The following is a 23,186-nucleotide window of genomic DNA, read 5'->3' as shown; positions in this document are numbered from 1 at the left end:
ATGGATCTGCCTGGGCAGTCAGTGTCTTGATGGCCACATGGGTGCAGTTGATGATGCCCTGCACCTGGGGAAATCCAGCGATTGAGGTAAAACCCCCTGCCCACTGTCCCTGCAAGGCCACGTCTGTTGTGAAGTGAATGTACTCTCCAGCTCTGGCAGACAGGGCATCAGTGACCTGTGAGTTGCAGTGGTGTTCTGCCATTTGCAAGAAGCCACTAACATCCAGAGCTGATCCTTGGAAGGAGTCAGAAGTGAAGAAGTTCAAGGCCATAGTGAAGTTGATAGCCATTGGCAGGGCATGGCAACCAGTGCTGTGAGGTGCAAGGTCTTCAGTGGCAAGGTCACAGGTGTCTGTGACCATCTGCCTGGAGAGTTGCAGTCTCCTGCGGTGCTGTGTCTTGGTCATCTCCAGGTAGCTCCATCTTCAGCAGTAGATCCTGCGTTGAGGGTATAGCCTCAGATATCTTGCTGCCCACTTTCCTCGCTCGTGCCCTCTTGCTGCTTGGGCTCTGCCTTTCCTGCAGAGGGTGCTGCCCCTTATCGCCACTGGGCCCAAAATCAGACAGTGGTGCCCCCATTGCCAACTGCAGCCTTCCTTTTGGCCACTTGTCCTTAGTAGCTCTTGTTGTGGTTGCAAACCAGTTGGACATTGAGGGAGTGGAAGCCCGTCCTGTTGATGAATCTGACTGGACAGTCAGATTCCAATTGTCCTTGGTAGCTTTGGCCACTACTTTACTGCCCCCAAGATGCTAGGGAGGAGATGACCCCCATTCAATATCGGAGTGCTGAGTGCCCACTCTCCCCACTGTTCATGATATTTAACTGCTACTCTGACCAGTCTGTTCAAGACCATTGCCTCCGTACTACCTGTGTGAATGTGGTATAAATAGGTCTTGAGGTCAATCAAAATGTAAATGCTATTTGCTCTGTAGATTTTATGGAGATACTGTGGCTTCAGCCTACTGGACACCCAGACATTGATGTCTCTGTCTTAGATGTGCTATTGTCAGAAAGTACAAAGAGCTCAGACACATCCACAGGAAAGAATGGAAAATCAGAGGGAAGTTGACTAAGTTGCTCCCATGTATCACCTCATGGCTGTCACCTTGGCTGTACAGATGGACTGTTCACTGGGAATAATGCAAAGCATAAGAATACCAAAAGCAAATGGAACTATCTTTTCAAATAAAGTAGTGGCTCCCTGTGTCCTTCCTCAAGGGGATCTTCCAAAACCCTCAAGCACCCGACAGTTCTCTTCCCATGCTCTTCCAATCTGAAATACTGGTTCTTCCTTGGTTGGCTTCAACAATCTTACTCGTTATTGAACTGATCTTCTATGTCATTGTTCCCTGGTAACTAATGAATTGGTCGGATATGCCCCTCTCAACTGAAGGCTTCAAAATATAAAATGATAGCGTTTCAAGATACACACGCACGATGAGTTTGGGATGGTGCTTGTACTCCAATTTGGAGACATTTTAGTGCCAATGAGGTGTCACAATGGATGCTGACACCCTGCATGCTCTCACTCAATGTGTGCTGGAGTCGATACTGAGGGATTAATAACAGTTGTTACGACCAGGTGCGCAAGAGGTCCAGGGGTCCCTTTCAGCCTTCACCTGGTCTTACTGTAACAGGGTTTTGTTTTTAAACACACTGTTTTAGCTCCCCCTTGGTGAATCCTTATTCACCGCTTTCCAATTATAAGGCAAAGAAATAAGCACATACAGGCTTTCTTAGGTTTAAAGATGAAAAGTGGAATTTATTAAAACTTAAACTAAAAACTCGAATTCAGTTAACACCTATGGATACACGCCGCGCCCCACACTAGCATGCATACGTGATACGCACATGCAAATAGAGACAGAAAAGAGCAGAAGAAAAATAGTGGAGAGTTTTGAGCCAGTCTCTGAAGAGGGGTTTTTGCTACTGTGTTTTGAGCGTGCTATAGTCCTTGCTTGTAGGTAGATCTTGCTTTTTGTTGGGGCCCAGTATTCTTCTTAAACCTTGTTCACTGTAAGAGACTTTTCTCTCTCGGGGTTCATATGGCTTCAATGGTCCGAAGCTAGTGAGAGAGATGAGAGCAGACAAGAGAGGTTGCAGCAAGCCAGCCACAAGAAGTTTTTTCAGTCCAGCAGCAAACAGCTTTGAGTTCAAATTCTCTGTGACAAGTTTAAAAGAAACCTCCAGCCAGTTAGTCATGTGACTAAACAGGTCTGACCACGCCTATTTGTGCATTCGGCCATCTTAGCAGTCAACCTGGAATGCGAGCTCCTCCACCCTCAATGCCTGGCAATCCATTGTGGATTGAATGTGTCAGGGTATGGTCTTTTGTCCCTTTTAAGCACTGTCTGTAAATATGCAAATGTCTTTCCAGTCAAGGGTCTGGTGTTTTTTTTTAAAAGCAAGTTCTTTCTTTACTCCAGTAACAGTTCAAAAATCAATGTTTATGTGGTAAAATTAATGTGCCTCATTCTTGGCAGGTGGGGGCCTGCATGACACAGTGATGTAATTACTGCTGATAGATGTAACTTTTGCTAATTTATCAACTGATAAGCAACTGTTAACAGGAACTAGCATGGTAGATCACTTGGTCCTGCAGGGGGAGTTCAGGGAGTTCGGTAGGAAGTTAAAAGATAGGACCTCTGGGGTTGTAATCTCGGGATTACTCCCTGTGCCACGTGCCAGTGAAGCTAGAAATAGAAAGATAGTGCAGCTAAACACGTGGCTAAACAGCTGGTGTAGGAGGGAGGGTTTCAGATATCTGGATCATTGGGATACCTTCTGGGGAAGGTGGGACCTGTACAAGAAGGACGGGTTGCATCTGAACTGGAGGGGCACCAATATCCTGGGTGGGAGGTTTGCTAGAGCTCTTCGGGAGGGTTTAAACTAGTTTGGCAGGGGGATGGGAACCGGAGCTACGGAACAGTGGATGGGGTAGCTGTTGAACGGGCAGATACAGAGTGCAGAGAGTCTGTGAGGAAGGTTAGACAGTTGACAGGACAAAGTTGCAGCCAGTATGATGGGTTGAAATGTGTCTATTTTAACGCAAGAAGTGTCAGGAATAAGGGTGATGAACTTAGAGCATGGATCAGTACTTGGAGCTACGATGTTGTGGCCATTACGGAGATGTAGATATCACAGGGCCAGGAATGGATGTTGGATGTTACGCAGATTAGATGTTTCAGAAGGAATAGGGAGGGAGGTAAAAGAGGTGGGGGAGTGGCACTGCTAATCAGGGATAGTATCAAAGCTGCAGAAAGGGAGGTCGTCGAGGAGGGTTTGTCTACTGAGTCATTATGGGTGGAAGTCAGAAACAGGAAAGGAGCAGTCACTTTATTGGGAGTTTTCTATAGACCACCCAATAGCAACAGAGACACGAAGGAACAGATTGGGAGGCAGATTTTGGAAAGGTGCAGAAGTAACAGGGTTATTGTCATGGGTGACTTCAACTTCCCTAATATTGATTGGAACCTCCTTAGTGCAAATAGTTTGGATGGAGCAGTTTATGTCAGGTGTGTCCAGGAAGGTTTCCTGTCTCAATATGTAGATAGGCCGACTAGAGGAGAGGCTATGTTGGATTTGGTGCTTGGCAACGAACCAGGCCAGGTGGCAGATATCTTGGTGGCAGAGCATTTCGGTGATAGTCATGGAGAGGGACAGGAGCAGACGGGATGGGAAAATATTTAATTGGGGGAGGGGGAATTATAATGCTATTAGGCAGGAACTGGGGAGCTTAAATTGGGAACAGATGTTCTCAGGGAAATGCACGACAGAAATGTGGAGGTTGTTTAGGGAGCACTTGCTGCGACTGCTGGATAGGTTTGTCCCGATGAGGCAAGGAAGGGATGGTAGGGTGAAGGAACCTTGGATGACAAGAGATGTGGAACAGCTAGTCAAGAGGAAGGAAGCTTACTTAAGGTTGAGGAAGCAAGGATCAGACAGGGCTCTAGAGGGTTACAAGTTAGCCAGGAAGGAATTGAAGAATGGACTTAGGAGAGCTAGAAGGTGACATGAAAAAGTCTTGGCGGGTAGGATTAAGGAAAATCCCAAGGCATTCTACACTTGTGTGAGGAACAAGAGGATGGCCAGAGTGAGGGTAGGGCCGATCAGGGATAGTGGAGGAAACTTGTGCCTGGAGTCGGAGGAGGTAGGGAAGGTCCTCAATGAATACTTTGCTTCAGTTTTCACTAGTGAGAGGGACCTGGTCGTTTGTGAGGGCAGCGTGAAACAGGCTGATATGCTCGAACAGGTTGATGTTAAGAAGGAGGATGTGCTGGAAATTTTGAAAGACATGAGGACAGATAAGTCCCCGGGGCCAGACGGGATATACCCAAGGTTGTTATGGGAAGCGATGGAAGAGATTGCCGCGCCTTTGGCGATGATCTTTGCGTCCTCACTGTCCACTGGAGTAGTACCGGATGATTGGAGGGTGGCAAATGTTATTCCCTTGTTCAAGAAAGGGAATAGGGATAACCCTGGGAATTATAGACCAGTCAGTCTTACGTCGGTAGTGGGCAAATTATTGGAGAGGATTCTGAGAGACAGGATTTATGATTATTTGGAAAAGCATAGTTTGATTAGAGACAGTCAGCATGGCTTTTTGAGGGGCACGTCATGCCTCACAAGCCTTATTGAATTCTTTGAAGATGTGACAAAACACATTGATGAAGGAAGAGCAGTGGATGTGGTGTATATGGATTTTAGCAAGGCATTTGATAAGGTTCCCCATGGTAGGCTCATTCAGAAAGTAAGGAGGCATGGGATACAGGGAAATTTGGCTGTCTGGATACAGAATTGGATGGCCCATAGAAAACAGAGGGTGGTAGTAGATGGAAAGTATTCAGCATGGAGCTCGGTGACCAGTGGTGTTCCGCAGGGATCTGTTCTGGGACCTCTGCTCTTTGTGATTTTTATAAATGACTTGGATGAGGAAGTGGAAGGCTGGGTTAGCAAGTCTGCCGATGACACGAAGGTCGCTGGAGTTGTGGATAGAGTGGAAGGCTGTTGTAGGTTGCAACGGGACATTGATAGGATGCAGAGCTGGGCTGAGAAGTGGCAGATGGAGTTCAACCTGGAAAAGTGTGAAGTGATTCATTTTGGAAGGTCGAATTTGAATGCAGAATACAGGCTTAAAGACAGGATTCTTGGTAGTGTGGAGGAACAGAGGGATCTTGGGGTCCATGTGCATAGATCGCTCAAAGTTGCCACCCAAGTTGATAGGGTTGTTAAGAAGGCGTATGGTGTGTTGGCTTTCATTAACAGGGGGATTGAGTTTAAGAGCCGCGAGGTTATGCTGCAGCTCTATAAAGCCCTGGTTAGACCACACTTGGAATATTGTGTTCAGTTCTGGTCGCCTCATTATAGGAAGGATGTGGAAGCTTTAGAGAGGGTGCAGAGGAGATTTACCAGGATGCTGCCTGGACTGGAGGGCATGTCTTACGAAGAAAGGTTGAGAGTGCTAGGGCTTTTCTCATTGGAACAAAGAATGATGAGAGGTGACTTGATAGAGGGGTACAAGATGATGAGAGGCATAGATAGAGTGGATAGCCAGAGACTTTTTCCCAGGGCGGAAAGGGCTATCACCAGGAGTCATAATTTTAAGGTGATTGGAGGAAGGTTTCGGGGAGATGTCAGAGGTAGGTTCTTTACACAGAGTGGTGGGTGCATGGAATGCACTGCCAGCGGTGGTAATAGAAGCAGATACATTAGGGACATTTAAGCGACTCTTGGATAGGTACATGGATGATAGTAGAATGAAGGGTATGTAGGTAATTTGATCTTAGGGTAGGTTAAAGGTTCGGCACAACATCGTAGGCCGAAGGGCCTGTACTGTGCTGTACTGTTCTATGTTCTATGTTCTATGTTCTAAGGCCAGTAAGACTGAGAGGTAGAGCAGGCAGGGAGATATTGCTGAGTACAATGGGACTGATGGTCTGAAGTTCATTTGTTTCAATGCGAGAAGTATAACAGGTAAGCCAGATGATCTTAGAGCTTGGATTAGTACTTGGAACTATGATGTTGTTGCTATTACAGAGTCTTGGTTGAGGGAAGGACAGGACTGGCAGCTAAACGTTCTGGGATTTAGATGCTTCAGGCAGGATAGAGTGGGATGTAAAAGGGGTGGGGGAGTTGCATTACTGGTTAAGGAGAATATCACAGCTGTACTGCGGGATGACACCTCGGAGGGATCATGCAATGAGGCAAAATGGGTAGAGCTCAGGAATAGGAAGGGTGCAGTCACAATGTTGGGGGTTTACTACAGGCCTCCCAACAGCCAGCAGTACACAGATTTTGGAAAGATGTAAAAGCAACAGGGTTGTTGTGGTGGGTGATTTTAACTTCCCCTATATTGACTGGGACTCACTTAGTGCTAGGGGCTTGGATGGGGCAGAATTTGAAAGGAGCATCCAGGAGGGCTTCTTGAAACAATATGTAGATAGTCCAACTCGGGAAGGAGCCGTACTGGGCCTGGTATTGGGGAATGAGCCCGGCCAGGTGGTCGAAGTTTCCGTAGGGGAGCATTTCAGGAACAGTGACCATAATTTCGTAAGTTTTAAGGTACTTGTGGATAAGGATAAGAGTAGTCCTCGGGTGAAGGTGCAAAATTGGGGGAAGGCTAATTATAACAATATTAGGCAGGAACTGAAGAATTTAGATTGGGGGTGGCTGTTTGAGGGTAAATCAACATCTGACATGTGGGAATCTTTCAAACGTCAGTTGATTAGAATCCAGGACCGGCATGTTCCTGTGAGGATGAAGGATAAGTTTGGCAAGTTTCGGGAACCTTGGATAACGAGGGATATGGTGAGCCTAGTCGAAAAGAAAAAAGGAAGCTTTCGTAAGGGCTAGAAGGCTGGGAACAGCCGAAGCCCTTGAGGAATATAAAGACAGTTGGAAGGAACTTAAGCAAGGAATCAGGAGGGCTAAAAGGGGTCATGAAAAGTCATTGGCAAAACAGGATTAAGGAGAATCCCAAGGCTTTTTATATGTATATGAAGAGCAAGAGGGTAGCCAGAGAAAGGGTTGGCCCACTCAAGGACAGAGATAGGAATCTATGCATGGAGCCAGAGGAAATGGGTGAGGTACTAAATGAGTACTTTGCATCATTGTTCACCAAAGCAAAGGACTTGGTGGATGATGAGTCTAGGGAAGGGAGTGTAGATTGTCTGGGTCATGTCGATATCAAAAAGGAGGAGGTGTTGGGCGTCTTGAAAAAGGTTAAGGTAGATAAGTCCCCAGGGCCTGATGGGATTGACCCCAGAATACTGAGGGAGGCAAGGGAGGAAATTGCTGGGGCCTTGACAGAAACCTTCGTATCCTCATTGGCTACAGGTGAGGTCCCAGAGGACTGGAAAATAGCTAATGTTGTTTATTTGTTTAAGAAGGGTAGCAAAAATAATCCAGGAAATTACAGGCTGGTGAGCCTTACGTCAGTGGTAAGGAAATTATTGGAGAGGATTCTTCGGGACAGGATTTACTCCCATTTGGAAACAAATGGACTTATTAGCGAGAGGCAGCATGGTTTTGTGAAGGGGAGGTCATGTCTCACTAACTTGATTGAGTTTTTTGAGGAAGTGACGAAGATGATTGATGAAGGAAGGGCAGTGGATGTTGTCTATATGGACTTCAGTGAAGCCTTTGACAAGGTCCCTCATGGCAGACTGGTACAAAAGGTGAAGTCACACAGGATCAGAGGTGAGCTGGCAAAATGGATACAGAACTGGCTCGGTCATAGAAGACAAAGGGTAGCAGTGGAAGGGTGCTTTTCTGAATGGAGGGCTGTGACTAGTGGTGTTCCGCAGGATCAGTGCTGGGACCTTTGCTGTTTGTAGTATAGATAAATGATTTGGAGGAAAATGTAGCTGCTCTGATTAGTAAGTTTGCGGATGACACAAAGGTTGGTGGAGTTGCGGATAGTGATGAGGATTGTCAGAGGATACAGCAGGATATAGATCGGTTGGAGACTTGGGCGGAGAAATGGCAGATGGAGTTTAATCCGGACAAATGTGAGGTAATGCATTTTGGAAGGTCTAATACAGGTGGGAAGTATACAGCAAAAGGCAGAACCCTTAGGAGTATTGACAGGCAGAGAGATCTGGGCGTACAGGTCCACAGGTCACTGAAAGTGGCAACGCAGGTGGATAAGGTAGTCAAGAAGGCATACGGCATGCTTGCCTTCATCGGTCAGGGCATGGAGTATAAAAATTGGCAAGTCATGCTGCAGCTGTACAGAACCTTAGTTAGGCCACACTTGGAATATTGCGTACAATTCTGGTCGCCACACTACCAGAAGGATGTGGAGGCTTTGGAGAGGGTACAGAAGAGGTTTACCAGGATGTTGCCTGGTCTGGAGGGTATTAGCTATGAGGAGAGGTTGGATAAACTCGGATTGTTTTCACTGGAACGACAGAGGTGGAGTGGCGACCTGATAGAGGTTTACAAAGTTATGAGTGGCATGGACAGAGTGGATAGTCAGAAGCTTTTTCTCAGGGTGGAAGAGTCAGTTACTAGGTGACATAGGTTTAAGGTGTGAAGGGCAAAGTTTAGAGGGGATGTGAGAGGCAAGTTTTTTTTATATACAGATGGTGGTGAGTGCCTGGAACATGCTGCCGGAGGAGGTGGTGGAAGCAGGTACGATAGCGACGTTTAAGAGACATCTTGACAAATACATGAATAGGATGGGCATAGAGGGATACGGTCCCCGGAAGTGCAGAAGAATTTAGTTTAGACAGGCATCATGATCGGCGCAGGCTTGGAGGGACGAATGGCCTGTTCCTTTGCTGCACTGTTATTGTTCAATTTACTAATTTAAGGTTAACACATAATTCATAAAGGGTCTGAAAAGATTCTCACAATGGCATCACAGAGTACTCAAATTGACCAAGCTTCTCAAGTATTAATTCAGAACAGTGGCGCAGTGGTTAGCACCACAGCCTCACAGCTCCAGCGACCCGCGTTCAGTACTGGGTACTGCAAGTTTTCCCTGTCACCGCGTGGGTTTCCGCCGGGTGCTCTGGTTTCCTCCCACAGCCAAAGACTTGCAGGTTGATAGGTAAATTGGCCATTGTAAATTGCCCCTAGTGTATGTAGGTGGTAGGAGAATGGTGGGGATGTGGTCGGGAATATGGGATTAATGTAGGATTGGTATAATGGGTGGTTGTTGATTGGCACAGACTCAGTGGGCTGAAGGGCCTGTTTCAGTGCTGTATCAATAAATAAATATAGATGGGCTCCAATTTGACAATTAGTGGTCTCATATTTATCATTCAGTTGAGTTAAAGCATTAATTGATACCAATAAAAATGTTCTCTCCTGAAAAGCAAGGGCTTACATACCAGTTATCAAAGGTTGGTGTCTTCAGATATTGCCTGACTTCCTCTGTGACCTCCAGACTGCTGCATTGAAAAGGAATGAGTACTACTTTAGCAAAGATCTCCTTTTTGTACTGTCAACAGCAATGATGTTTCTGTAATTAAGAACCAGTTTCATTGTTTTCAGCAAAGTAATTTTTAGCTTGTTTCTCAGCACTAATCGAGTCCCTATTTATTTCCAAGACTCAGTTTCTGTTTTCGGAGATAAGGTGATCAAATCCTCTCAGACAAGCAGAAGAGCATTTGTTCCACTTAAGGATTACAGGTTTGGCCATATCTTCTGCTTACCTCCACAGTTACACCATATGCTGAGCAAATCTCCACTGAATTAAGTCAATCTGATTCAAATAACAGTCATATCATGTCCACAGCAGCAAAAATATTTCTATAATCTAGAATGAAAGATTTTACTTATCATAACACAAAATAACTGTCTATATTTGTTTTGGAGATTTTATTTGTATTAAAATAAAAACTATTTACCTGTTCAGGCACTGGCTTTGATTTGTCTGCCCTTCAGTACAGTACTGAGAGGAGTGCAATGCTAGAGGTGCTCTCTTTTCTATGAGACATTAAACTGAAATGAGCTGCGTATTCAGGCGGATGTAAAAAGTCTCATGGGGCTTTTCAGAAATGATAATTCTGTTACCCCAGCCAATATCCTCTGCCAGGAATATTAGTCGTCCGATTTGGTGTTTGTGGAGCCTTGCTGTGTGCATATTGGCTGCTGAGTTTGCCTACACAAAAACAGTGGCGACACTTCAAACTAATTCATTCTTTGTGAAGGGCTTTGAGATGCCTTGAACACTTTATCAGTCACAAGTTCATTTGCCATTTGCAATCTCTTTCTCATCAACTGCTAATAGAGCAGCTAAAAACGATTTTCACCAAACAATACACAGTCATCGAATGGTAGCAGCATAGAAAGAGGCCATTTGACTAATGGAATCTGTGCTGGCTAACTGCAAAAGCAATTTAGCCAGTCCCGCTACCCCTGCCCATAGCCGGTAGCCCTACAAATTTTATCACTTCAAGGTGATTATCCAATTCCATTTTGAAAGCCACAATTGACTTTGCCTCCACCACACACTCTCAAGCAGTGCATTCCATATCCTAACCACTCAACACATAACACTTTTTTCAAGTCACCTTTGGTCCTTTTGCCTATCACCATAAATTGGTGTCTTCTGGTTCTCAACATTTCGGCCAATGGAGCAATTTCTCTATCTACTGTCCAGACCTCTCTTGATTTTGAACACTTATATCAAATCTCCTCTCAACCTTCTGTTCTCTCAGGAGAACAACCCAATCTTCTCCAATCTATCCACGCAACTGAAGTTCCTCATCCCTGGAACCATTCTTGTAAATCTCTTCCGCACCCTCTTTCGAGCCTTGACATCCTTCCCAAAGTGCAGTGCCCAGAATTGGACACAATACTCTAGTTGAGGTTGAACCAGTGTTATATAAAGGTTCATCATAACTTACTTGCTTTTGTACTCTTTTCCTCTATATATAAAGCCCAAGATCCCAGATGCCTTTTTAACCACTTTTTCAACCTGCCTTGCCACTTTCAACAATTTATGCACAGGTCTCTCTGTTCCTGAACCCCCCTTAGAGTTGTGCCCTGTAGTTTATATTGCCTCTCCTCATTCTTCCTAGCCAAAATGTATGACTTCACACCTCTATGCATTAAATTTCATCTACCACACGCCCGCCCATTTCACCAGCCTGTCTTTGTACTCTTGAAATCTATCTCATCCTACTCACAGTTCACAATACTTACAAGTTTTGTGTCATCTGAAAATTTCGAAGTTGTGCTCTGTACACCCCAGGGAACCCCACTGTATACCTTCTTCCAGTCTGAAATACAACCTTTCACCACTACTCTGTTTCCTGTCACTCAGCCAACTTCGTATCCATGCTGCTACTGCCCCTTTTATTCCATGTTCTTTAACTTTGCTCGCAAGCCTATCATGTGGCACTTTATCAAACACCTTTTGGAAATCCATAAGTGCCAAATCAACTGCATTAACTTCATCAACCCTCTGTTTCCTTAATTAATCCACACTTGTCCAAGTGACTGTTAATTGTGTCCCGGATTATCATTTCTAAAAGCTTTTCCACCACCAAGATTAAACTGACTGCCCTGTAGTTGCTAGGCTTTTGAACAAGGGTGTAACATTTGCTGTTCTCCAGTCCTCTGGCAACAGCCCCATAGCTAAGGAGGATTGGAAAATTATGACCAGTGCCTCTGCAATTTCCACCCTTACTTCTCTCAGTATCTTCTGATGCATCCCATCCAATTCTGGTGACTTAACTTTAAGCCAGTCAGCCTTCCCACATCTGTTTATCAATTTGTAGCCCATCCAGTATCGCAACTACCTCCTCTTTCACTATGACTCTGGCACCATCTTCTTCCTTGTTAAAAACAGATGCAAAGTACTCATTTACTATGTTAGCCATGCCCTCTGCCTCCATTCGTAGCTCTCCTTTTCGGTGCCGAATTGGCCCCACCTCTCCTCTTACTATCCTTTTACTGTCTTACTCATTTTTCATGATGGTTTAGTCAAATTACATAGAAGAGCGATTATTTGGTAAATAGCTTCATCTCAATGAGTTTCTTTGGAATGCATATTACCTCATCTGCAGGTAATTTTCCATTACTTGCTGGCACTCTTCTTTAGTTTTTCTCAATGAACGTTTGTGATAGAAGGGTGAAGGTTTGTTCGTCCCCTCTGTCAGTTCTTTAAATAGTCCTAGCCAGCTGAGGTGTTCAACGCTCTGTGAACATTAGAGAGTTTTAATAAAGATGAAACAAAGGTCTAGATTTTGCAGCCAGTGGCAAACAAATGCTGTCAGCTGTTCATTGCACTTACACTTGCCCACAGACATTCTATGGGCTTTTGCGCTGGAACGTGCAGTGATTAGAAAGCCATTTCAGATGCAGTCCCCTAAAGGGGATCTGGAACCTGTGTGACCATGGCAAGCTACTGTACATCTCCTTAACTAATAAGATTGAAGAATTCTTATAGAGATGTTCAGAGTGTGAACTAGGAAGTGTAAATTAGAATGTTAATTCAATGCCAAATCATGTTCAGAAAGTGATATAAAGAAAGGGATAGAAAGATGGGATTTAGATAAAAGAGACAGAAAGAATAAGTTTAAAAAATGTATTTAAATTCTTTAAATCTTCAGCAATAATTAAAATCTGAAGGAATGAGACTCCACACAGGTAAAATTTAATTTTCTGTGCTGTTCGGCTGTAACTAAGACACATCACACCATTATACATTTATTTACACTGGAATGGACAAGCCTTAACTTTATTCGGCGAGTTTACTAGATATCTATTATGTAAATCCCATAACGTCATGCCTTCCATGTGTTTCATTGGCAAATCTCTCAATGAGATACCAGTATAGCAAAGCTTCTAGAGGAGCAGGGCAACTTAGACAGCACCGCCTGATTTCGGCATTTAATTGTGCATGTGCGGTCACTGGAGATTGGTGTCTGATTGACACTTCAATTATGGTTTATGCTGATAGCCAAATGGACAGTCTTGCCGGTGGGCGAGAGAACTGAGGGTGGTGGTGGGAGGCTCATGATCGGGGTGGGGGAATGGCAAGGGTTGGGGGAGGGGGGGGTTGGAAGGGTTGAGGAGGTAGCCCACTATCAGGAGGGCTAGGGGAAAAGAAGGATCCTGAGAGCTGAGATGGGGGTTTGGCTGGAGGTTGAGAATGCTGGTGTTGGGGTGGAAAGGCCAGCGATCAGGAGGGCTGAGTTGTGGGAAAAGGACCACAAAATGGGAGGGCTGGGGTGGGGGAAAGGCTTGAGATCAGGACTGGGAGTGGCCAAAGGCTTCCTTGAAGGAATGGCGGGGCATGCACCTGCTCCTCATGGTCCACGAGGAGCGCTGGAAGAACTGCTTGCCATGGGGAGGCGGCAGCTCTGGCCATATCCCAACACCCAAGAGGTCTATGCAGCACCAGTTAATTCCAAGTCAGGTTCCCAATTGCAATGTATGAGCCTGATTTAAATATGTTAATAAGCATCCCACCTCTCCTCGGCGATACACTTGGACACCCTGATATCTGCTACCATTGGCACAGGCACAGCGTATTGGGATCAGGTTACATGACTACCCTCACCCTTGCTGATAAGGTGAAAGTAAATGTGATGCTGAATGGGCTGAAGGTTTTCCAGAGCCCCAAAGAGCAATCACTAAACAGTTCGGTGTATCATAGCCATTTTTATGAAAGAGTTGTTGTGCTGTACTGTAATGTGTATTTTGGAATGAAGCAAATGACAAATACGTTGTCATTTATTCATAACAACTGTGTGACCATTTTACAATACTGCAATTGCATTCCAGTTTGCATTCCATTGTTAGTTTCTTGCCAAACTCGATGAGAAAAGGATATATTGGTTAAGTAAATAAAATTACTTCATTATTCATTTAACCATTTTGCACTGTAATAATGAACCCCTATTTTCCCAAATGGTCTGGTTCTGAAGTATGTAATGTTTGCAGATTATGTAAGAAAGAACAAAACCACTAAAGTAAATCAGTAAATATGAACATTTTTCCCAACCTTAGTGCATAATTCAGTTAAGATATTTGCCATACAGAACCATGTGAAATGCTCAGTAAAATAATACAATAAAAACACACAAATACTCAATTGTAGAAATGAAATGCATTGCATTGATTTGGTGTTTTGACATTAATCATTAATAAAATTAAGTTATCTTACTTCAAGTTTCTCCCGAAATGACTCTACCCGATTTCTCATCTCATATACGATGGATGGCATGTTCCCAGACTCAACCAGAATTTTCTTCTCTAGTGCCTGCAACCTATGGATAAGAATTTTGTATAGCTTTAAATGTTGTTGCATATTTTGCTTGTAGTGTCATTTGCTTCAGATTTATTTTAGACTAGCCTGAGAATCTCAGTGGTTAGCACCGCAGCCTCACAGCTCCAGCGACCCAGGTTCAGTTCTGGGTACTACCTGTGCGGAGTTTGCAAGTTTTCCCTGTGACTGCGTGGGTTCCCACTGGGTGCTCCGGTTTCCTCCCATAGCCAAAGACTTGCAGGTTGATAGGTAAATTGGCCATTGTAAATTGCCCCTAATGTAGGTAGGTGGTAGGAGAATGGTGGGGATGTGGCAGGGAATATGGGATTAATGTAGGATTAGTATAAATGGTTGGCACAGACTCGGTGGGCCAAAGGGCCTGTTTCAGTGCTGTATCTCTAAATAAGTAAATAATGAAAACACATGACTAGTTCAGTAGCTCCTCCCCATCAGCGATATTACTGCAAGGGGTCTGGAGAGAAAAGAGACTCAAAATGCGGATTGTAGAGATTTTAATCTTTCAATCAGGGTCAGCTGCAACCAATATGGTTGGTATGTTGAGTTTAAGACAGATTATACACACTAGTTATACAGCAAAAACATACAACCGTGACAAGTAGTGAATACGAGTCCAGATTGGGCAGAATGGCTGGCATGCACAAACAGCTGTTTCTTTCTTATTCTTTCTCTTTTCTTCTCAGTGCCTCACGTGTTCATGACTTCACAAACTATCCAAGAGTGTTAGCATGGATGCAGCCTTAGGTGTTTCTCTCCACCGCCTACTGCACTGAGGCCTCTCAAATTCTCTAGCATCATACTTTTCGGGGTGGACCTAGATGGATTATTGACAAGGTCTTTTTGCCCTATAAAGATTTACCTTATTACAAAATATCCTATAAAACATCAAATTCTTTGTCTAAACCTTGCGTTGAAAAGCCCAGCTTTAATGTCATTCACCTGCCATTAACTTCTTTAGCCTTCGCACGTACCTTCTGTCCTTGATCAATCAGGCCTAGGCCTTATATCATCCTTTCCTTATCTCACCTCAAGCTGTTCCCCATGGCCAGTTTCATCCTTACCAGAAATATTCCACCTCTGGCTTTCAAAGCCATCTTGTAGAGGTTTCATTATTTGTACCTGTTCCACTATCAGTTATTTATGGCTAAGGCTGTTGTAAGGTCTGTTACCAAGCTGTTCATACCGACCATTCAGTTCAGCTGTTCTTAATTCTTATCAAACTGTTGAACCATGGAGTGATTCACTAAAGTAAGTTCTATTCTACATACCCATGCTAATTAACCTATATTTCAGCAGATTCCTAATTAAGCAAGGTTGAATGAAAAGCCCAACACAGCTTTGTAATATGGTTGTTTGTTTTAAGTATCTACCAGTTGCTCTCCCACTAGGCCTCAATTGACCATGGCCTCTTTTCAGGTTAGGTACAGCTGTCACCTAAGAATAATCATTCCAGTGATTTGTTGCTGGAGAAACAAAACAGTATGCAGTTTCCAGGAAAATGAAACTTACAGCACTAATATATTCCTTTACATATTTCAAGCTGATATACTAGGCATATTGCTAATTTCTCAAAGGATTGCCTTGCAGTGCAAGTTTTGAAGTTTTCTTTACAAAGTTGAAGAATATATGCCTAATTCTGCATGATTTTTTCTTTTTATAATTTTCCAGTCCCTGTTTTCCATAACTATACAATTTTCCAAAATCACCATGGTATTTTAACAGAAGAAAAAGAATGCCTGAAGAATATCAAAAAATATAGAATCTAAATGTTTAAAAGAATGACTTGATGGACAGACCTTTTCTCCATGGCAGACAGATCAAATCCCAAAGCTGCTGCCAGTTCAGAACCTGTAAGCAGAGAGTAAGATTAATTTAGTGACCAGTTGCCAACACGTAAACATTCTGGCATAAAATCTCCACGGGGATAGAGAGGGTTCTCCCAATCTCATAGGAACGGAGGAAGACAGGAGCAGGAGTAGGCTAGTTGGCCCCTTCAGCCTGTTCTGCCATTCAATGAGATCATGGCTGATCTGTGACCCAACTCCAGATACCCACTTTGTCCAATATCCCTGAATACCTTCAGTGAACAAAAATATATCAATCTCAGTTTTAAAATTAACAATTGATATAGCATCAAATTGCTGTTTGCAGAAGAGAGTTCAAAACTTCTACCATCCTTTGGGCTGGATTTCATGCACCCGCTGCCAGGGGCCCATGCTAACGACCTGATCAGGCCGCACCTCCCAAATCACATGGAGAGGGTGGGATATCCGGCATCGGCAACGGCATCAGCTGCCTGTGTGCAGGCGCTGGCGCCATTTTTCAAGGGCAGCCGCTAATTTACATTTTTAAGGTTATACCTCCCCCACTGTTCCAATCAAAAATCTGCTGCCTCTTTCCCACCCCCAATAACAATAAAGTTAATTCATTATTTGCCCTCCCCCCAAAACACTTACCATCCACACTTGATCTTCGCGCACCACCCCTCCCCCACCCCCAAACTGAACAAAGTGCAGAGGTCACACCTTCCCACCATCCCCTACATTAATGATGAAAAATTGTCCTCAGCCCCCCACCCCCGCACTAAAAATCTTAAGATCCCCCCTTCCCCACCATAGCGGTGCCTGCTTTCCCTGGACAGGAAAGTGAAGGTGCTTGAGTTCCAGCTGCCGCTCAGAGGATTGCAGCCTGAACAGTCAATTTTATTCAAATGTATGCATTGTGATAATTTGAATATTTTAATCCGTATCCCGTTGCCCAGCGGCGGGGGAGCTGCCATGGAGCTTCACCCCCACCGGGAAGATCGGGCCCAGCCCTCCCGGCGTCGGGCTCCGTGGCGGGCCACTGCTGGAACGATCTTCTAGCCCCCACCTCTGACGTTGAGGGTTCTGTAAAACCCCAGCCTTTGTATGTAGAAATGTTTCCTCATTTCACTCCTGATCAGTCTGGCTCTAATTTTTAGACTCTGCCCCCTCATTCTAGACTCCCCAACTAGTGAAAATAGTTTCTCTCCATCTATGCTTTCGGTTCCCCCTTAATATCTTGAAATCTTCAATCAAATCAACCATTAACCTTCTAAATTCCAGGGAATAATACACCCTCGTTTGTGTAATCTCTGCTCTTAATTTAACTCAAGTTTCATTCTGGTAAATCTATGCTGCACTCCCTCCAAGGCCAATACATCCTTCCTAAGGTTTAGTGCCCAGAACTCAACACAGTACTCCAGGGCCTGAATTTTATTCGAGCACCGCGCTCTGCGGTGGCGCCCTTTGAACACAGCGACGGGCCCGCATTCAGCGGCCGCTGCCAAGCCCCTGTGCTATTACGCGTGAGGGCTCATTTAAATCGAGGGGGCAGGGCGGCCACCCCTGATGATGTAGGGAGGCACGCCACGTCCCCGACAACGGCGTCTGGTGCCAATGCGCAGGCGCCGCTTTTAAAGGGCTTTTAACCCTTCAGTACAATTTTAATATTTAAAGTTATAGCATTGAAAAATTTTATTAAATGAAAAATTTTGTGATGGAGGCCCTTCCCCAAACCCCCAATGTTCATTTAAGTGGCAGTTAATGTTAGAAAAAACTTCATTCCCTTCCAAACGTTCCCCCTATAACCTTGTAACATTTGGCCCCTAACTCCTTCCCACCATTCACACAACCTATAACATTTGTTTTCCCCACTCCTCCAGCCCTCCCACCCTGAAAATTTTATTCTTACCCCCCGTCCCCACCAGGATCTCACCTCGGAACTCTGTGCGGAGTTCCGAAGGTGCACGGAGCACAATCGGCGGCCGTAATATTGGTCTGGGATGGCCACCACCTGCAGGTAAATTTATTTACATATGATTAATGTTACTTTGCATATGCTGATGAAAGGCCTGCTGCCAGGCAGCGGCGAGGCCGCACCGAGACCCTCCCGCCACCGGCAATATGCGCGAGCCATTCTCGCCATCACGGGCTGAACCGGGCCTCCCCCCGCAGAATCTTACCGGCCCCCATGCTGCAATGTCGAGGGGCCGGTAAAATTCAGCCCCAGGTGTGGTTTAACCAGGGCTTTGTATAGCTGTACGCAGCCATGACTTCGGCAGAAGCAGGAACCCCAGAAAAACGGTGTAAAAGCCCTTTTCGTGCCATTTATCTGGCATCTTCACTGAAGTTATGACTGGAGGTCAGAGAAACCCTTGTAGGTTTGTTACTCTTCCAAACTAAGCACATTTCAAATTTTATAACACATTGTGGCAAATAATTAAACATGAGTCAACATGCAAAAAGTATTCTTTTCAAATATTCATAGTATAATAGATAGATTTTAATTATTGTGTGGCCAACAGCGATTGGAGCCTCAGTCCATTTTAAGGACCTTGTCTCAATACCATATGGCCAATGAGCTGCAGGAAACAAATGGACCCCCACCACAGCCAACTCAAGTGTCCTCAGTGGATGATCAGGAGCCTTTCACCTTCCAGGCTCCTGTAATGGGAGAACCACTTCTTAGGAACACTAGAACAGGGAAATTAGCACAAAACCAAGCACTGAGGGATTGGACTCGGGTGTTTTCAATTCAGCAATAGGAGAGGGAAAAGTTGTTGAATCCACAATGTGCATGGTGTTAAGAGATTTCGCATTGATTTTAATCTTCATTTTCTTAGTTATGTAAGAAGACAACTCAAGAGGTAGTAGTCTGAGGGTAGGTGGAAATAGTGGGTCAGATAGTAGATGGGACTGTTGATGTGCTGGAGAAAGCCTTTGCTTAAGAGAATCTCTCTTTCGATAATTTGTTGTCTTATAACTGACAGTTGGAAGAACTGCTTGGTCTTGCTTTTCATCATCCCCCGCTTCCTCATATTGCTCCTTCATATCGCCCTCCTTTGGTGACTGCAAGAATGGCCTCTTTAAATCGCATAATTGTGCAGAATGCAACAAACCACTACAAATCTGGAAACTCACTGAGGGCTACACTGCAGGACTCCTCCAGATGGGTCAAGGCACCGAAACCTTTGCTGGAGGGTGCCTAGTGTTTGCTCAATGTGGTTTACATCATTGTATTGGCACAATATAAACAGAAAAGTGCAAGAATTAGGAGCAGGAGTAGGCCATTCTGCCCCTCGAGCCTGCTCCACCATTCAACAAGATCATGGCTGATCTGATCTGATTGCAGCCTCAACTCCACCTTCCCACCATAACCCTAGACTCCCTTGTCGATCAACAGTCTATCTAACTAAGCCTTGAATATACTGAATGACCCAGCCTCCACTGCTCTCTGGGGAAGAGGATTCCACAGACTAACGACCCTCTCTGAGAGAAAAACATTCTCCTCATCTCAGTCTTAAATGGGAGACCGCTAAATTTTAAACTGTGTCCCCTAGTTCTAGACTCCCCCACAAGGCAAAACATCATAACTACTTCCAGCAACCTAGGCTGTGCCTGCGCAGGTTGATGCTGTCATGCTCACTGCTGCTGCAGGTGTTGCCTCAGTGTAACAGCCTCAATGGCACTTCCAGCATCTTTTCTACACTCCTGCAGCAGTTAAGTGACACAGTACAGCAGCAGCCAAAGGTTACTTGGTCCATTAAAGCTCATTTTCTTAAAATATTGCATCATAGTATCCAATTACATTTTAAATAAATGCATTGTTTTGCCTCTATTATCTAGATTATTCCAAATGCTTATCAATTTTCAGTGACAAAGTTTCTAGAATATTTATTCTAAATGCACATTTTACAAATTGTCTATTATATCCCATGGCCTTATTTTCTTGCTGTACTTTGAAATAGCAATCTGTGCTTATCTTAGCTATACCACTTCACAGTTTACATACTTCATTGAGGTCTCCCTTTCCCCTTGACAGGGTTAACTTTGACAGTAAAAATATTTAATGCAACCCTTTAAAATAAACTATGTTTCTGTACTTCTTCAGCAAAGTTATTCTGTTGTTTGTTGGATGGCTTGTTTCATTGTGCCCTGTTGACATTACTGTGTTGAACTGCTCTGCACTGCCCATACTGTGCTGTGTTGAATTGGCTGTACTGCCTGTAATGTTGGATTATCATGTGACACTTGCACTGTATTGCGACATTTCTTACCCAAGGAATCAGTCTTACAATTAGCAGCAACAACTTCCAGTTTGTACTGTGTTAGCCGAGTGTTAGACTCCAGCTTTGGTGAAATATTTATAATGTTGCCTTTTTTGTTGTATAGTTTCAGGATGTCATAGGGACCTGCCTCAGCAGCAGCTCGGAAAACCTCTGGAAGAAAATAAAAGAACAGACATAAGTACAAAAACTCCTGCACAAACATGAGCTCATCCAAATCTCTGTTACCAATAATCCTAACTAGCACACATCATCTCTGTGCTCGCTGACCTACAACACCTCAAATTTAAAATTCTTATCCTTGTTTACAAATCCCTCCATGCCCTCGCTCCTCCCTATCTCTGTAACCCTCCTTCAGCCCTACAACCTCCAAGATCTCTGTACTCCTCCAATTCTGGCCTCTGGTTCATCTCCCATTTTAATCGCTCCATCATTAGCAGCCATGCCTTCAGCTACATTGGCCCTAAGCTCTGTAATTCCCTCCCTAAACCTCTCTGCTTCCCTACCTCTCTCTCCTCCTTTAAGTCATTCTTAAAACTTACCTCTGGTCAAGCTTTTGGTCACCTGTCCTAATATCTGCTTATGTAGATCAGTGTCAAATTTTGGTTTTTAACACGCCCATGAAGCACCTTGGGACATTTTTACCTTCATGGCACTATATAAATGCAAGTTGGTGAAGTTGTTGTTGTACAATGTATAAAGTTAAGTACAGATGAGGGAGGCTTTTGAGCCCATCTTGCTCATCATCCTACAGATATTACTTTCCCTCCTTCAAACATAGAACTGACCTCACTGATTTCAAACTTGTGCGGTTGTGGGTTCAAGCTCCATTTAGACTTGAACTCACATTGCAGGTTTGCACTTCAGGACAGTAGGTTGGGAGGTCTACATTATCAGAGACATTGTCTTTCAGGTAAAACATTAAACCAAAACCAGATGTGCCTGTTCAGTAAAAGGGCCCATGGCACCACTCAAAGAAGGGCAGAGAACTCTCCCGTTGTTCTTGCCAACATTCCTCCCTCAGTTAACCCCACAGAGAAGATTCATTATATGCCCATTTATTCGTTTTCTATTTGTGGGACCTTTTCTGCGTGCAAATTTGTACTGCGTCTGCCTACATAGCAAAAGGTGACGGAACTTTAAAAGTAATTCACTTTGAGGTATCCTGAGGATGGAAAAATCACTATATAAATCACAGAATCATAGAGTCCTAGAATGATGCAGCACAGAAGAAGGCCATTCCGCCTATCGTGCCTGTGCCAACTCTTTGGTACAGCTATCCAATCAATCCCACCCTCTGTTCTTTGCCCACAGCCTTTTTTCTCCCTTCAAGTATTTATCCAATGCTCTTTTGAATGTTGAATATTGAATCTGCTTTCACCATCCTTTCAGGCCGTGCAATCTAGATCACAACAACTGGTTGTGCAAAAATATGCTTTTTAAATGCAGGTTCTTTATTTCGAGGTTTTTGCCTCCACTGATCTACCCAGAAGGTTTTTATAAGTATTGATCATTCTTTATGTGAAGCAGTTCTTTCTGGCATTTATTCTAGATGTGACATTAGTCACTTTATACCCATGACAACTTATCCTGCAGTCAAGATTTAACTTAAATAGTGCCCCTGATTTACCATTTTCATTCCACTTCGTGCCTTATACACTTGAATAAGATTGCCCCACCTTGTTCATCTCCCATCAGGTTTAAAAAGTCCAAGTTTATTCTCATAATTCAGTCCTCTGACATTAAAGAGCAGCCCTTAGACCCATCACTTTATCACCATCAGGATTTTGAGGTTTAACTTGTGTATTCACGACCAGAACTGAACTATTATTTTAACAGATTTCAGAATTATTAAAATTTACAGTCTTCAGCTTCATTAGAAAGGGTTAAATTGTTTGACGATGAGTGAAACCTCCACAGAGACTACAGTAACCTGAGTTCCTCTGTAATCAGCTGATCCACTATAATAACACAAACAATAAGATCCTTAGCTCTATTTGCATGGTAGCAGGAGATTGTTAGGATATCTAGATGGATCAATTAAGATGAGCCTTCCTCACCCGTAATTATCTTGGTTGATAGTTGCACCATGGGAAAGCAGCATTATTTTCCACGAGTACATTGTGATCTCGGAAACCAGATATAATTATAGCCTTCTTTTCTACTGTTGTGCTATAAGCTTCAGAGGCAACTGTGGCTCAAACAACGTTACATGTTCAGGCAAAGGTTTGCAGTTTGTTGATGAACATATCTTTAACACACAAACCAGTTACAATGATACATCGAAAATACTTGAGCATGAAGAAGCAATGCTGAAAGAAGCATGTTGCCACAAGCTGCATCTCTCTCTGCCATGCCTTAGGATATGGTTCAGAAATTGCCATGGGATTTTGTTTCTGGAAAGAATATGGAGTTTGAAATAAAAATATTAAAAATAGGCCATAATGCTCCATTAATGATGTGAATGAGGTCATCATGAATTCTGCAATGAGCCAATATCAGTGAAATAAAACGAAACTGCAATTTCTCTTCTTATATCTTTATATGATTACAAAGTAGCAACTAGATTACTGAGGAGCAAGTACTTTGGATGACCACTTTGTAAAATATATATATTTTTTATTTATGTTTTCTGATTTTTTTTTTGTGCTCGCCAAAGTAATCGATAGACTAAAAGAAGTCTCATCACTTTTATTGGTCAGAGCCAGCATCGGGTTTGACATAACTCACTGCAAAGTAAAGTGTGTCAGACTTCATCCAGCGTAACTTGTGAGATGACTAAACTAACGTGAGGCTTTCCACTTTCTCACCAACTACACTACCGTTTCCTAGGTGAGATTGCCAGTGAGT

The 23,186-nt window shown here is 43.8% G+C and overlaps 1 protein-coding gene across 1 annotated transcript in view; it reads right to left on the bottom strand.

Moving 5' to 3' along the window:
- The window catches only part of si:dkey-219c10.4 (high affinity cGMP-specific 3',5'-cyclic phosphodiesterase 9A), a 66,885-nt gene extending 46,118 nt beyond the window's left edge, over positions 1-20,767 (bottom strand). Inside the window, exons 1-6 of the mRNA XM_068036259.1 lie at positions 20,704-20,767; positions 20,328-20,489; positions 19,170-19,186; positions 14,129-14,254; positions 12,013-12,155; positions 9,339-9,398 (exon numbers count right to left, since the gene is read on the bottom strand). Coding sequence (XP_067892360.1) covers positions 9,339-9,398; positions 12,013-12,155; positions 14,129-14,254; positions 19,170-19,186; positions 20,328-20,489; positions 20,704-20,767 — 572 coding nt within the window. The remainder of the gene's footprint in view (positions 1-9,338; positions 9,399-12,012; positions 12,156-14,128; positions 14,255-19,169; positions 19,187-20,327; positions 20,490-20,703) is intronic.
- Positions 20,768-23,186: the final 2,419 nt, after the last annotated feature.

The sequence above is a fragment of the Heterodontus francisci genome, chromosome 7, assembly GCF_036365525.1.
Source record: "Heterodontus francisci isolate sHetFra1 chromosome 7, sHetFra1.hap1, whole genome shotgun sequence".
NCBI classification, from domain to species: Eukaryota; Metazoa; Chordata; class Chondrichthyes; order Heterodontiformes; family Heterodontidae; genus Heterodontus; species Heterodontus francisci.
This window is presented reverse-complemented; position numbering and strand designations above follow the sequence as displayed.